This window comes from Saccopteryx bilineata, chromosome 1 (genome assembly GCF_036850765.1).
Source record: "Saccopteryx bilineata isolate mSacBil1 chromosome 1, mSacBil1_pri_phased_curated, whole genome shotgun sequence".
NCBI classification, from domain to species: Eukaryota; Metazoa; Chordata; class Mammalia; order Chiroptera; family Emballonuridae; genus Saccopteryx; species Saccopteryx bilineata.
In genome coordinates this window covers 128,009,714-128,025,746 of record NC_089490.1, presented here as the reverse complement: position 1 = coordinate 128,025,746, position 16,033 = coordinate 128,009,714, and the positions used below count along the sequence as shown (strand labels likewise).

Sequence of the window (16,033 nt, the reverse complement as noted above, 5' to 3'; positions counted from 1 at the left end):
TCATTCATTAAGTAAATAAATTCAGGTGCTCACTTTATATTTGTATTAGTCAAGTTTAGCTTTGTGCAGATTTTACTTTGACAAATAGTAGTATGCCATACTCACTGTTCTACCTTTTGGTTATTTTTCACTCAAACATCTAGAAGATAGTTTCATATCAGAACATACAGAGCTTCCTTACTCTTGTTTTATCATTGTATAGAATGCATCATATTTAAACCCATAGTTAATTCAACCAGTCCCCTATGAACACTTAGGTGGTTTCCAACTCTTTCACTGTTGCAAACAATGTTGTATGAATAACTTTGTAGATAGAATGACAGGCAGAAGGGGCTTTACAGGGCTAAGGAGCCTGTGGGAAGGGGCTTATTCCCTGTTCCCAGCCCAGCCTAGCCTCCTCCTCCTGACTCCTCCTCTGCACCCTGAGCTCCTGGTATGGCCAGAGGGGAAGGGTCAGCCTGTGATGCCCTGCACGCCTGGGCTCTGGCTTGCATTGGCTGGGAGATGAGGGTGCCTTGGAGAGGAGGATCTTGAGGGCTCGGGGCCTGGGACTGGTACTGTCCCTGGGCTGTAGCCACTGAGGGCACATGCTTAACAAACCCTGAGGACTCTGGTAAGGGATGAGGACCAGGAGCCTGGGACTACCTATGGGGGGTACTAGGGGAGGGGAGGAGCAGTGCCTAGCAGCTCTGGCACAGACTTGCTTCGGGTTCCCAGCACAGGTGGGTGGTCAGAGCACAGAGTGTGGCAGGCAATGGTGAGAAAGGGACTGGCTAGGCTGGTTGTGATGGTCACAGGGTGGTCCAGGACACCCCCTTCCTGAGGAAACTGGGCAAAGGGAAGGCTCAAGGTGGCCTGTAACCTCTTTAGGAGAGATGGGGCAACGTGGGCCTGGGCCACAAGTCTAGGCAAGGCCCGCCACTCTGGTCGGCAGTGCTAGCTGAGCTGTTTACCTCGGGGCCACTACAGCAACTGCTGGATCCTTTGCACGGCGTCAAAGCTGTCAGACAGCACTGCCCACTCAAGGGCCATCCTGCCCCGAGCGGGATCCACTGCTGTCAGGAGGGACACAGGGGTGATGTGGGCTGGGGCAGTCATTGGTGATTTGCAGAAGGTCTAATTCTTTTGTTGCAGGACTGATTTGGGTTAACTTTAAAACCAGAGTCCCACCCATCTTGTCACATCTGGATTCTGGGATCCCCCAGTGGCTGCAGCCCAGGGACAGGACCTGTCCTAGATCCCAACCTCTTATTTGAGATTGATAAAGAAAACTGAAATACAGAGACGGGGAAAGAGTACAGAGAATCATATTGGGGGGTTCCAAACTGGAACAGAACGGGGACTCCGTGAACCAAGGAACCGACTGGAGGTGTGGTATGCAGGCTGCCAGGGAATGGGGAGGCCCAGGCGGCACCCCCTGGGGTAAGTGGTAGGAGATTCTGCTGGTCCTTCTTCTCATCACCAAACCCCTCTAATCCTGGGAGGTGTAGCAGTCATTCTGAGTCAAAGGTGAAGGTGCAAAGCCCCCCCTTCTCACCCCCAAACCAATCTGATGGATGGAGAAGGGAAAAGCTGGAGAACTGGGGTCCCCCAGAGTGATCAACAGAGGAGAGTCCCACCTCAGGGAATGGGGGCCTTTGACTCCACAGGTAGGGTGGCCTTCACTCCAGAACAACTCCATACGGCCACACATCTCAACCACACATCACTGTGACTCTGGAACCCTGGCTTGTCAGAGCTGGAAGTCACCCGGAGAAGGCCAACACTCTCAGGATACTGGTGAGGCCCAGAGAGGGAGGCCATCTGCCCAGAGTCACTCGGCTAGTGGCAGAGTCAGGATGAGAACATGAAGGTCTGCTTTCAGATACCAGCCTTTTTTATTCTAGGTGTTCTCCAGTTGGTCTAGGTTATCATCTCAAGCTTTCTTTTCTGGGACTTCCATTAATAACACAAACAGAGCTATCCGGAGCTGAACTTTGTTGATAGTAAGAAGTCCAAGCACACTCCCCTTGTCCAGCATGTCAACCTAGATTGGTCTTCTATCTCCAGCTGACTGGATATGACAGCTGGCTTGGGGGAGGGATCAGAGGTCACATATCCTGGTCCACACAGCCTATGCACCAGCCATGAGGAGGGCAGCCACACATTCAGAGCGGTCCTGAGTGGCAGCCTTCGTCAGCGCTGTGAGCCCCCACGGGGCTCCGTGCTCCAAGTCCAGGCCCGCAGAGTAGTTGTGCAGGAGACTCACTCAAGGTGCATGGCCTGCAGAGCACCAAAGGTAGATCTGGGATCCCCAGGAAAGGGGTGTTGAAGCCCCAAACCCACCTTCTACCCAACACAGCAGAGTCTGTAGTGGGAGAACATAATGTAGAGTGTGAAGCTATGGCCCGGTCTAGAGTTGGGGACCGGCAGAGGGTGGGGTCAGTGGTCTCACACCCGCTTGGGCAGCCAGCATGAGAGCTGTGTCTCCTTCATCTTGTTGGTGCACATTCAGTAAAGGACAGCAGCTGAGTAGGGCCACAACACTCCAGAAGCCATGTAGCATGTGACCATGAGGTCTGTCTGCGGGGAAGGGCAGCTCAGCCCCTGTGCTTTCTCCCAGGAGCTCCTTGGGGTCTCTGTGCTCTCTAAACCCACATTGTCCCAGAGATATCTCTGTAATGATCAACTCTCACCCCTTCCCTTCTTCCTGAGGACCCAGACATTGGGTGTTGACCCTGACACTCTTTCAGGATAAGTGTGAAGTGGCGGGGACCCAAAGCTGCCCCAGCGGTCCTGGTAAGTAACTGGGGTAGCTCACCGTCCAGTTGCTGTCCACCTGAGTGGCCTCCTCTGGGGAGACCCCATCATCAAGCATGGCCTGAAGCTGGGCAGAACCATTGCGGACACAGGCCCAGTACAGTGAGTGCCCCCAGCCTGCAGTCTGGGGCAGGGGTCTCACTGCCAGGGCTGGAGAGTGCCTCAGACATGTCCAGTTCCCCTCCACAGTGGCAGCTCTGCCTCTTCCAGCCTGGTGGCAAGAGGGTGAGTCCCTCCTCTTCATGCAGTTGACATCTCTAACACAGAATGAGGGGGAGCAGTATCTCCCTGCATCCCAGGGAGGGGTCTCAACGCTTGCGGGGTGGGGGTGGGCACCTTTGAGGGGAGAACAAGGAAAGGCAGTAGCCCCAAAGGGTAGAGTGGCTCACTCTAAGTGAGGATCCCAGGGAGGTTCAAGAGGAGTGGTCTTCTCTCCCACCGGACCTTGCCTAGGATTCGGAAGCTCCCTAGGAAGCCGTCATTGCTGAGGCCCACAGCACCCCGCCCCCCAGATTCCTGGGAGCACAGTCACTAGATCTCTGGAGCGATTGAGGTGGAGTTTCCCCAGGAAGCAACGCCGGTGACAGACGGCTAGACTTAAGAGCTGCTGTAAATACCTTAGCGCTGAGCTGGATCAAGCCGGGTTAGTAAGGAAGGGGGCCAGGAGGGGCGGATGCTCTCCTCGAGACCCCCGCCTCCCACCGCACCAAGGCTTCGCCCGGAGTGGGCGGGGCCCCACGGGCGGGAGCCCAAGGTCCCGAGGCTCCTGGGGCTCTGGGGTAAGACCTGCTATCCTCCACCTTCTGGGGAGACTAGCTGCACCAGAAACAGATCCTTCCAAGACAGAAGGGTCAGGGTCTCTCGGGACGCCTGAAGTGTCCTTCCCTTTGGCAGTGCGTGACTTGATGAGGTCGTGGGGGTGTGACAGGGTGGGAGTGTGGTGGCCATTTTACTACCGGCTGGGACAGGGGAACGGGGTAAAGCTCCGGGAGCAGAGGCGGATTTAACCGTGGACACAGGGGTGGAGCCCTGGGCCCCCACTTCTGAAGGGCCCAGCAAAACCCCAGCTTTACCCTTTTTTCTAATAACAAGTTTGGTTTCATATGTGCAATTTTAACATTAATAGTACAGTACATAGTACGTTTTTATTTATTTAAAAATATGGTTAACATGTATTTTTATTTTCCCTGTCTCTCGCCTTTTTTTTTTAATTTATTCATTTTTTAGAGAGAGGAGACAGGGACAGATAGAGAAGGGAGGGAGGAGCAGGAAGCATCAGCTCCCACATGTGCCTTGACCAGGGAAGCCTGGGGTTTCAGGCCAGTGACCTCAGCATTTCAGGTCGACGCTTTTACCCACTGCGCCACCACAGGTCAGGCTCTCTCGCCTTTTTTAAAGGGGCCCAATACCTTCTTCTGCGCCCGGGTTCGGCGGACCTTAATCCGCCTCTGTTCAGGAGTTACCTGAATTTATTTTTTGAGGTTCAGGGGAAATTAAAACTTAAAGAATTGCGGCCCTGGTCGGTTGGCTCAGCGGTAGAGCATCGGCCTGGTGTGCGGGGGACCAGGGTTCGATTCCCGGCCAGGGCACATATGAGAAGCGCCCATTTGCTTCTCCACCCCCGCCCCCTCCTTCCTCTCTCTCTCTCTCTTCCCCTCCCGCAGCCAAGGCTCCATTGGAGCAAAGATGGCCCGGGCGCTGGGGATGGCTCCTTGGCCTCTGCCCCAGGCGCTAGAGTGGCTCTGGTCTCGGCAGAGCATCGCCGCCTGGTGGGCAGAGCGTCGCCCCTGGTGGGCGTGCCGGGTGGGTCCCGGTCGGGCGCATGCGGGAGTCTGTCTGATTGTCTCTCCCCGTTTCCAGCTTCAGAAAAAAACAAACAAACAAAAAAACCAAAAAAAAACAAAACCTTAAAGAATTGCCAATTAGGAGTACAGAAATTAAAATATATTAAGTTTAATGGATTAGTTTTGGTGTGGTCAATTAAATAGGAAATATTTAAGTTGTATTAATATACATTAATTATTCAAGTTAAATTATTTATTAATTTAATAATAAATTATTCTTTGTTTTTAAATTATTTTATTTATTTTAATTTATTGTGTTTACATGGATTCAAGTGTCCCACTGAATATAACATCCTCACCCTCCACCCGGTGTCCCTATTTATACCCCTTTGCCCCCTCCCCCCTAACTCCCTCCCCCCTTCCCTCTGGGATTTGCTGTCCTTTTATCTGTATCTATGTGTTATGTATATACAATTTCACTAATCCCTTCACCTTCTCTGATTCCATCCCCTCATCCCCCTTCCCTCTGACTGCTGTCCCTCTGCTCCCTGTAACCCCACCTCTGCCTCTATTCTCTTCATCAGTTCACTTTGTTCATTAGATTCCACATAGAAGTGAGATATGATATTTGTCTTCCTCTGCCTGGCTTCCTTTACTTAGCATAATAATCCCCAAGTCTATCCATGTTGTTGCAAAAGGTAAGATTTCCTTTATCCTCACAGCCGCGTAGTATTCCATTGTGTATATGTACCACAGCTTTTTAATCCACTTGTCCATTGATGGACACTTTGGCTGTTTCCAGATCTTGGCTATTGTAAACAATGCTGCAATAAACATGGGGGTGCATTTCTTCTTTTGAATCAGTGATTTGGTATTCTTAGGATATATTCCTAAAAGTGGAATAGCTGGGTCAAAAAGCAGTTGCATTTTTCATTTCTTTTTTTAAGAGAGTGAGAAAGAGGGATAGATAGGGACAGACAGACAGGAACGGAGAGAAATGAGAAGCATCAATCATCAGTTTTTTGTTGTGGCACTTTAGTTGTTCATTGATTACTTTCTCATATGTGCCTTGACCGTGGGCCTTCAGCAGACCGAGTAACCCCTTGCTCAAGCCAGCGACCTTGGGTCCAAGCTGGTGAGCTTTTTGCTCAAACCAGATGAGCTCGCGCTCAAGCTGGAAACCTCAGGGTCTCGAACCTGGGTCCTCCGCATCCCAGTCCGACACTCTATCCACTGCACCACTACCTGGTCAGGCTACATTTTTCATTTTTTTAAGAAACTCCATACAATTCTCCACAGTGGCTGCACCAGTCTGCATTCCCACCCACAGTGCGGAAGGGTTCTCTTTTCTCCACACCCTCGAACAGCACTTATTGTGTTGTTAATGAGCACCATTCTGACAGGTGTGAGGTGGTATCAGTGGGTTTTTTTGTTTGTTTATTTTTGGGTTTTTTTGTTTGTTTTTTTACAGAGACAGAGAGAGAGAGTCAGAGAGAGGGATAGATAGGGACAGACAGACAGGAACAGAGACAGATGAGAAACATCAATTATTAGTTTTTCGTTGCGACACCTTAGTTGTTCATTGATTGCTTTCTCATATGTGCCTTGACCGTGGGCCTTCAGCAGACCGAGCAACCCCTTGCTTGAGCCAGTGACCTCAGGCTCAAGCTGGTGAGCTTTTTGCTCAAGTCAGATGAACCTGCTCTCAAGTTGGCGTCCTCGAGGTCTCGAACCTGAATCCTCTGTATCCCAGTCTGATGCTCTATCCACTGTGCCACTGTGCCACTGCCTGGTCAGGCTCTTGTGGTTTTATACTGCATTTCTCTGATGAATAGTGACGTTAAACATTTTTTCATATGCCTATTGGCTATCTGTATGTCCTCTTTGGAAAAGTGTCTATTCAGTTCTTTTGCCCATTTTTTAATTGGATTGTTTACCTTCCTGGTGTTGAGTTTTAGAAGTTCTTTATAAATTTTGGTTATTAATCCCTTATCAGACATATTGGTGAATATGTTCCCCCATTATGTGGGTTGTCTTTTTATTTTGTTAATGATGTCATTAGCTGTGCAAAAAGCTTTTTAGTGTGATACAGTCCCATTTGTTCATCCTGTCCTTTATTTCACTTGCCTGTGGAAATAAATCGGCAAAAATATTACTGCGAGAGATATCGGAGAGCTTACTGCCTATGTTTTCTTCCAAGATGTTTATGGTTTCACGACTTATATTTAAGTCTTTTTTAGTTTGATATAGTCTCATTTGTTCATCCTGTCCTTTATTTCACTTGCCCGTGGAGATAAATTAGCAAAAATATTGCTAAGAGAGGTATCGGAGAGTTTACTGCCAATGTTTTCTTCCAAGATGTTTATGGTTTCACGACTTACGTTTAAGTCTTTTATCCATTTTGAGTTTATTTTTGTGAATGGTGTAAGTTGGTGGTCTAGTTTCATTTTTTTGTATGTACTTGTCCAATTTTCCCAACACCATTTATTAGAGAGACTATCTTTACTCCATTGTATGCTCTTACCTACTTTGTCAAATATTAATTGAGCATAAAAGCAGGGGTTTATTTCCGGGTTCTCTGTTCTGTTCCACTGATCTGTATGCCTGTTTTTATTGCCAGTACCAAGCTGTTTTGATTTTAATGGCCTTGTAGTATAACTTGATATCAGGAAGTGTGATACTTCCCACTTTATTCTTCATTTTCAAGATTGCTGAGGCTATTCGTGTTCTTTTTTAGTTCCATATAAATTTTTGGAATATTTGTTCTATATCTTTGAAGTATGCCACTGGCATTTTAATAGGAAATGCATTGAATTTATAGCTTGCTTTGGGTAATATAGATATTTTAATGATGTTTATTCCTCCTATCCATGAACACAGTATATGCTTCCACTTGTTTGTATCTTCCTTGATTTCTTTTTTTAATGTTTTATAATTTTTCGAGTACAAGTCTTACCTCCTTGGTTAAATTTACTTCTAGGTTATTTTTTAAATTGATATTAATATTAAATTTAATGGATTGGTCTTGGACCTCAGGTATAGAAAGTTGAACCAATCATATTCCTCTGTTTATATCCCTCCCATCATCAGACTGATCCCTCGTTCTTGTTTTATTTTACCTTATTTAGTTTACCTTTTTTATTCCTGATCCCCATAGCTCATTCTCCTCTTACTTTTCTTTATCTATTGACACTTAAATATCCTTGAAAATGTACATTTCACTGAAAAAGGTAGGGTTGATGTGTGTGTGTTTTAACTAACTCCTTAGAATTGTTACTTCTTTTTTCCCCCATTCAATGTTGTGTTTTCAGGACCTATTTTCTGTGCAGCATACCAGTGCCTATGGTCATAAGTAAAGCTGACCTCAGTGCTGTGGTTGCTGCCATAGACTGGCCACTCCACATTAATCCTAAACTCCTTTTAGTGTTTCTTCTGAACTGCTGAGCTGGAAAGCTATGACACTTCCCAGATTCCCTTGAGGTGGGAATCTGATTTAGGTTCTGCTCTTGTGCAAGAGACATAAATTTAGAACAGAGCCAAAGAGCATGGGACATCCGTTTTGCTGTCGCAGATCACCACAGATGCACTGGAACTCTGGTAAGTAGTTTCCTGATTCATCAGCTTCCTGTAGTGTGACTGTTGTCTTCCTGATCACAGGCAGAGATCATGTGCCTTTCAAAATTGGGAGTTGCTCCTGGACCTAGAGCCTGCTTCTCCATCTTTTTATGTTTAACTAGCCTGGTTTATTAATGTTTTCTGCAATTAAAACCTGACTGACACAAGTGACTTAAACAAATAAAGATTTATTCTTTACATAAGATAAAAGGTTCATGGATAAGAAGCTTTTAGTGTTGATGTAACTTGATGTCAGGGCCTTCTTTAGGAGTCTCTTGACTTTTCCTCATGGTCACAAAATGGCTGCTGTACCTCTAGACATCACAGTAAATATGGCAAATGCTCACTATGGAATTCTGTGCAGCAGATGAAAAAATAATCAGGCGTCCCCAAACTACGGCCCGTGGACCGCATGCAGCCCCCTGAGACCATTTATCCAGCCCTCCTCCGCACTTCCGGAAGGGGCACCTCTTTCATTGGTGGACAGTGAGAGGAGCACTGTATGTGGCGGCCCTCCAACGGTCTGAGGGACACTGAACTGGCCCCCTGTGTAAAAAGTTTGGGGACCCCTGTAACTAGATTATGTGTTAGTCATTGCTGATTAGATACAAAATTCCTATCTATAACCTCCCTTTGCTTTAGTCATCTTTTAGTTAAGTGTGACCATGTAACACAATTTTGGCCAATGAAATGCAAGCAGCCCTGCCAGATGGTTCAGTTGGTTGCACAGTGGTTGGCAAACTCATTAGTCAACAGAGCCAAATATCAACAGTACAAAGATTGAAATTTCTTTTGAAAGCCAAATTTTTTAAACTTAAACTATATAGGTAGGTACATTGTTACTACCTTAATTAGGGTACTCCTAAAATGGCCTTTGCTAAAAACATCCTCAATCTGATTGAGGTACATTCACTGAGGTCGACCCTTTCCAATTCTCCCATCCACACTCGTCTTGCATACTTGTTTCGTCTTTCTTCTTTCGTTCATCCTCTCTATATGTCCAAACCATCTCAACATACCTTTCTCAATGCTTGACACTACATCTTCTTTCACTCCACAACGCTCCCTAAAACTAACTTAATAAACTTTACTTAAAGTTTTAAGTCTTAGTTAAACTATAAGTACATTGAATAAAACTTGATATCATACTTAATAACGATATAATTTATTGATAAAATTAAATTGTAAGGTATCCATAAAATTAAATCATGGCAATGACTGACAAACACGAATATGAACAATGGCCTTGCATCTCTTTGGAAAGTTTGGGCATGTCAGGTTTGAATGTTGCTGTTTTTAATTTTAGGCATGATTCTAGGTTCTCATCAATAAGATGACTTCTCAATTTACTTTTGATAAGATTCATGCTTGAAAATGATTGTTTGCATTTATATGTAGACCCGAATAAGGAAAGAACACCAAACACTAGTTTTTTCAGCTGATTATATATGAGTCAGGAATACTATTCCAGGTGTTAAAAATCAACGTATCTTTCTTCACCAGGTCTTTCAAAGCAGACCACTTGAGCTATGAACTAAGTTCACATTTATTTTTCTCCAATATTTCTATATCAGCACAAAGACGTTCAAGTTTCTTTTTTTTTAATTTTTTTAATTTATTTATTCATTTTAGAGAAGAGAGAGAGAGAGAGAGAGAGAGAGAGAGAGAGAGAGAGAAGGTGGGGAGGAGCAGGAAGCATCAACTTCCATATGAGCCTTAACCGGGCAAGCCCAGGGTTTTGAACCGGCGACCTCAGCATTTCCAGGTCGACACTTGATCCACTGCGCCACCACAGGTCAGGCAAAACGTTCAAATTTCGAGCTCCACAATTCTTTGTTTTTTTAAATCCAGCAATTGCATTTCAAAGTTGCCAATGTCAATATTAAAGGGAAAAAAATTTAATTTTGTTACAGTAGCATTAAGAGGTTTTGTTTTGGGTTTTTATTTATGCTCATTGTTACTCATTTGTTTATTTAATAAAATTGTTTACATATTTTTGCCTTCACAAAACTTTGAGCCTGGTCTGTCAAGGCGCAGTGGATAAAGCGTTGACCTGGAACGCTGAGGTCACCGGTTCAAAACCCTGGGCTTGCCCAGTCAAGGCACATATGGGGAGTTGATGCTTCTTGTTTCTCCTCTCTCTCTCTCTCTCTCTCTCTCCCCCCTCTCTCTGTCTCTCTTCTCTAAATGAATAAATAAATAAAAATAATTTTTAAAAAACTTTGAATGTTCACAGGAATTTAATAGCAGTGACTCAAGTTTAGTTAATATTCTCAAATATTTATACCTTTAATAAAGGGAAATGGTTTTGCTTAACCTGAAAATTGTTTGCCCTTTTAATCACAGGAATACAGATTGAGCACTGATTAATGAAATGTCTAACTACTTTTCCCTAATATGGTCATTGCCCATTGTTTTGTCTTTAGCTACAGCACATATTTTTTAATACATTTTTTTAAATTAATTTTAATGGGGTGACATTGATAAATCAGGATACATATGATCAGAGAAAACATCTCTAGGTTATTTTGACATTTGATTATGCTACATTCCCATCACCCAAAGTCCAACTGTTTTTCGTCACCTTCTAACTGGTTTTCTTTGTGCCCCTCCCCTCCCCCATATCCCTCCCTCTCCTTTCCTCCACCCCGTAACCCCCACACTCTTGTCCATGTCTCTGAGTCTCATTTTTATGTCCCATCTATGTATGGAATCATATAGTTCTTAGTTTTTTCTGATTTACTTATTTCACTCAGTATAATGTTATCAAGGTTCATCCATGTTGTAAATGATCCGATGTCATCATTTTTTATGGCTGAGTAGTATTCCATAGTATATATGTACCAAAGCTTTTTAATCCACTCGTCCTCTGACGGACACTTGGGCTGTTTCCAGATCTTCACTATTGTGAACAATGCTGCCATAAACATGGGGGTGCATTTCTTCTTTTCATACAATGCTATGGTGTTCTTGGGGTATATTCCTAACAGTGGGATAGCTGGGTCAAAAGGCAGTTCGATTTTTAATTTCTTGAGGAATCTCCATACTGTTTTCCACAGTGGCTGCACCAGTCTGCATTCCCAACAGCAGTGCAGGAGGGTTCCCTTTTCTCCACATCCTCGCCAGCACTTATTCTGTGTTGTTTTGTTGATGAGCGCCATTCTGACTGGTGTGAGGTAATATCTCATTGTGGTTTTAATTTGCATTTCTCTAATGATTAGTGATGTTGAGCATTTTTTCATATGCCTATTGGCCATCTGTATGTCCTTTTTGGAGAAGTGTCTATTCATTTTTTTTTTTTTTTTTGCCCAGTTTTGGATTGGATTGCTTGTCTTCCTGGTATTAAGTTTACAAGTTCTTTATAAATTTTGGTTATTAACCCCTTATCAGACGCATTGTCAAATATGTTCTCCCATTGTGTAGTTTGTCTTTTTATTCTGTTCTTATTGTCTTTAGCTGTGCAGAAGCTTTTTAGTTTGATATAGTCCCATTTATTTATCCTGTCTTTTATTTCACTTGCCTGTGGAAACAAATCGGCAAATAGATTGCTGCGAGAAATGTCGGAGAGCTTCCTGCCTATGTTTTCTTCTAAGATGCTTATGGTTTCATGGCTTACATTTAAGTCTTTTATCCATTTTGAGTTTATTTTTGTGAATGGTGTAAGGTGGTGGTCTAGTTTCATTTTTTGCAGGTAGCTTTCCAATTTTCCCAACACCATTTGTTGAGGAGGCTGTCTTTACTCCAATGTATGCTCTTACCTCCTTTGTCAAATATCAGTTGTCCATAAAGGTGTGGGTTTATTTCTGGATTCTCAGTTCTGTTCCATTGATCTAAATGCCTGTTCTTATGCCAGTACCAGGCTGTTTTGAGTACAATGGCTTTATAGTATAGCTTGTTATCCGGAAGTGTGATACCCCCCACTCTATTCTTCCTTTTCAAGATTGCTGAGGTTATTCGTGTTCTCTTTTGATTTCATATAAATTTTTGGAATATATGTTCTATATCTTTGAAGTAAGTCATTGGTATTTTAATCGGTATTGCATTGAATTTATAAATTGCTTTGGGTAATATAGACATTTTAATTATGTTTATTCTTCCTAACCATGAGCATGGTATATGCTTCCATTTGTTTGTATCTTCCCTGATTTCTTTTTTTAATGTTTTATAATTTTCCGAGTACAAGTCTTTAATCTCCCTGGTTAAATTTATTCCTAGGTGCTTTATTTTTTTGGTTGCAATGGTAAAGGGGATTGATTCCTTAATTTCTCTTTCTGACAGTTCATTGTTAGTGTATTAAAATGCCTCTGATTTCTAAGGATTAATTTTATATCCTGCCACCTTGCTGAATTCATTTATCAGGTCTAGTAGTTTTTTACTGCAACTTTAGGGTTTTCTATATACAATATCATATATCTGCAAATAATGATAGTTTTACTTCTTCTTTTCCAATTTGGATGCCTTTCATTTCTTTTTCTTGTCTGATTGCTATGGCTAGGACTTCCAGAACTATGTTGAATAAGAGTGGTGAAAAGGGGCACCCTTCCCTTGTTCCTGATCTTAAGGGGATTGCTTTTAATTTTTGCCCATTGAGTATGATGTTGGCTGTGGGTTTGTCATAGATGGCTTTTATCATGTTGAGGTAAGTTCCCTGTATTCCCACTTTGCTGAGAGTTTTGATCATGAATGGGTACTGGATTTTATCAAATGCTTTTTCTGCATCTATTGAAATTATCATGTGGTTTTTCTCCTTCCTTTTGTTTATGTGATGAATCACATTGATTGATTTGCGAATATTGTACCAGCCTTGCCTCCCAAGAATGAATCCCACTTGGTCATGGTGTATGATTTTTTTTTCATATATTGCTGGATCCAGTTTGTTAATATTTTGTTGAGGATTTTAGCATCTAAATTCATCAGGGATATTGGCCTATAATTTTTTTTCTTTGTGTTGTCTTTGCCTGGTTTTGAAATCATAATTATGCTCACCTCATAAAAGGAGCTTGGAAGTGTTCCTTCCTCTTGAATTTTTTGAAATAGCTTGAGAAGGATAGGAGTTAGTTCTTCTTTGAATATTTGGTAGAATTCACTTGTGAAGCCATCAGGCCCAGGACTTTTCTTTTTTGGGAGCTTTTTGATAACTGTTTCAATCTCATTTGTTGTAATTGGTCTGTTTACGTTTTCTGCTTCTTCCAGATTGATTTTTGGAAGATTGTATATTTCAAGGAATTTGCTCTAGAAATTTTTAAAATTTCTTCTTTGATCTCATTGTTTACGCATTCATTATTTAAGAACGTGCTATTTAGTTTCCAAGTGTTTGAGTATTTTTCAGTTTTTCTGTTGTGGTTGATTTCTAGTTTTATGCCATTGTATTCAGAGAAAGTGCTCGATATGATTTCAATCTTCTTAAATTTGTTGAGACCGCTTTTGTGCCCTAACATGTGGTCTATTCTAGAGAATGTACCATGAGCACTTGAAAAGAATGTATATTTTGCTGCTTTAAGTTGAAAGGTTCTGAAGACATCTATTAAATTGAGTTGATCTAGTGTGCCCTTTAAGTCTGCTGTTTCTTTGCTAATTTTCTTTCTTGAGGATCTATCTAGTGATGTTAGTGGGGTATTGAAATCCCCTACTATTATAGTATTGCTGTTGATCTCTCCCTTTAAATCCATCAAAGTCTGCTTTATATATTTAGGTGCTCTTATATTAGGTACATAGATATTTATAATGGTTATATCTTCCTGTTGGATTGCTCCCTTTATCATTATGTGGTGACCTTCTATATCTCTTACTATAGTCTTTGTTTTAAAGTCCATTTTGTCTGATATAAGTATTGCTACCCCAGCTTTTTTTTCATTTCCATTTGTGTGAAATATTTTGTTCCATCCATTTATTTTCAGTCTATGTGCATCCTTTTTTTAAGGTGTGTCTCTTGTTGACAGCATATGTATGGGTCCTGTTTTCTTTTTTTTTTTTTTTTTTCATTTTTTCATTTTTCTGAAGCTGGAAACAGGGAGAGACAGTCAGACAGACTCCCGCATGCGCCTGACCGGGATCCACCCGGCACGCCCACCAGGGGCGACGCTCTGCCCACCAGGGGGCGATGCTCTGCCCATCCTGGGCGTTGCCATATTGCGACCAGAGCCACTCTAGCGCCTGAGGCAGAGGCCACAGAGCCATCCCCAGCGCCCGGGCCATCTCTGCTCCAATGGAGCCTTGGCTGCGGGAGGGGAAGAGAGAGGAAAGCGCGGCGGAGGGGTGGAGAAGCAAATGGGCGCTTCTCCTGTGTGCCCTGGCCGGGAATCGAACCCGGGTCCTCCGCACGCTAGGCCGACGCTCTACCGCTGAGCCAACCGGCCAGGGCTGGGTCCTGGTTTCTTATCCACACAGCTACCCTATGTCTTTTGATTGGATCATTTAATCCATTTGCATTTAAGGTTATTATTGATATGTAATTGTTTATTGCCATTTTATTTTTTAAAATTGTATTCCTCTTTTGCTATATTCTTTTTCTCCTTTGATCTGTTTACAACAGGCCCCTTAGCATTTTTGCAGCCTTGGTTTGGGTGTAGTGAATTCCTTGAGTTTCTTTTTGTCTGGAAAGCTTTTTATTTCTCCTTCAATTTTAAATGATAGCCTTGCTGGATAAAGTAGTCTTGGTTGTAGGCTCTTGTTCTGCATTACTTTGAATATTTCTTGCCATTCTCTTCTGGCCTCAAGTGTTTCTGTTGAGAAGTCAGAAGTCATCCTTATGGGGGCTCCTTTGTAGGTGATAGTCTTTTTATCTCTAGCAGCTTTTAATATTTTTTCTTTATCACTTAGCTTTGGTATTTTAATTATGATGTGTCTTGGTGTTGAATTCTTTGGGTTTCTCTTTAATGGAGTTCTCTGTGCTTCCTGAACATGTAAGATGTTTTCCTTCCTTAATTAAGGGAAGTTTTCAGCTATGATATGCTTGAACAAAGTCTCTATCCCTTGTTCTTTCTCTTATTCTTCAGGAACCCCTATGATGCGGATGTTATTTCTCTTCATGTTGTCACAGAGCTCTCTTAGAGTTTCCTCAGACTTTTTGAGTCTCTTTTCTTTTTTCTGCTCTGCTTCTGTGCCTTTATTTATCGTGCCCTCTAACTCGCTGATTCGATTCTCTGCTTCATCCATCCTGCTTTTAATTCCTTCCATTGTGTTCTTCATTTCTGATATTGTATTTGTCATTTCTGACTGATTCTTTTTTATTATTTCTGTAAGGTATTTTTCCCCGCCGAGAAGGGAGGAACGGGGCTCGGAGCCGCAAAGTGTGAAATAATAAACGGCTTTATTGAGTACAGAGCGCACACCCCGCCCGGCAAGGTTCCCTGGCCCCTAGGAAAGAAACATGGAGGCTAGGGAAGTTGCAAAGATTAAACCGCATGGCAGATATTTAAAGGGTCCCTCTAGGGAGGTGGAGCTACTATGACGTGGTGAAATTTCACTGGCTGGCAGACGACCGCTTCTTTCCAAATGGTTCCTGGGAAGCCTTCTTTGGCGGGCTTGATTGTGGGCGGTCCTAGCCAAAGTGGGCGGGTCTTAGTTCCTACGTCACCATGCCCCCATCCACCGACCTTACAATTTCAATGTCCGTTTTTATATCTGCTATCTCTTTATTTAGGTGTTCATAATGACCATCCCATCTATTGTTGTTCTAATATCTTTGAGCATCCTAATAATTGTTATTTTAAACTCTGCATCTGGTAATTTGGTTGTATCTGATTCATGCAGATCCTTTTCTGGGGATTTCTCTTGACTCATTTGTGTTGCATTTCTCTGCCTTCTCATCTTCTCTGTGTAAAAGAAGGTCTTGG

The 16,033-nt window shown here is 43.1% G+C and overlaps 1 protein-coding gene across 1 annotated transcript in view; it reads right to left on the bottom strand.

The window, feature by feature from the left end:
- Positions 1-343: 343 nt before the first annotated feature.
- Positions 344-16,033, bottom strand: part of ANKRD33 (ankyrin repeat domain 33) — a 33,590-nt gene continuing 17,900 nt past the window's right edge. The window contains 9 exon segments of the mRNA XM_066252627.1: positions 344-669; positions 672-1,085; positions 2,146-2,262; positions 2,437-2,541; positions 2,544-2,562; positions 2,801-2,905; positions 2,907-2,979; positions 2,981-3,010; positions 3,239-3,315. Of these exon segments, the coding sequence (XP_066108724.1) occupies positions 344-669; positions 672-1,085; positions 2,146-2,262; positions 2,437-2,541; positions 2,544-2,562; positions 2,801-2,905; positions 2,907-2,979; positions 2,981-3,010; positions 3,239-3,315 (1,266 nt within the window).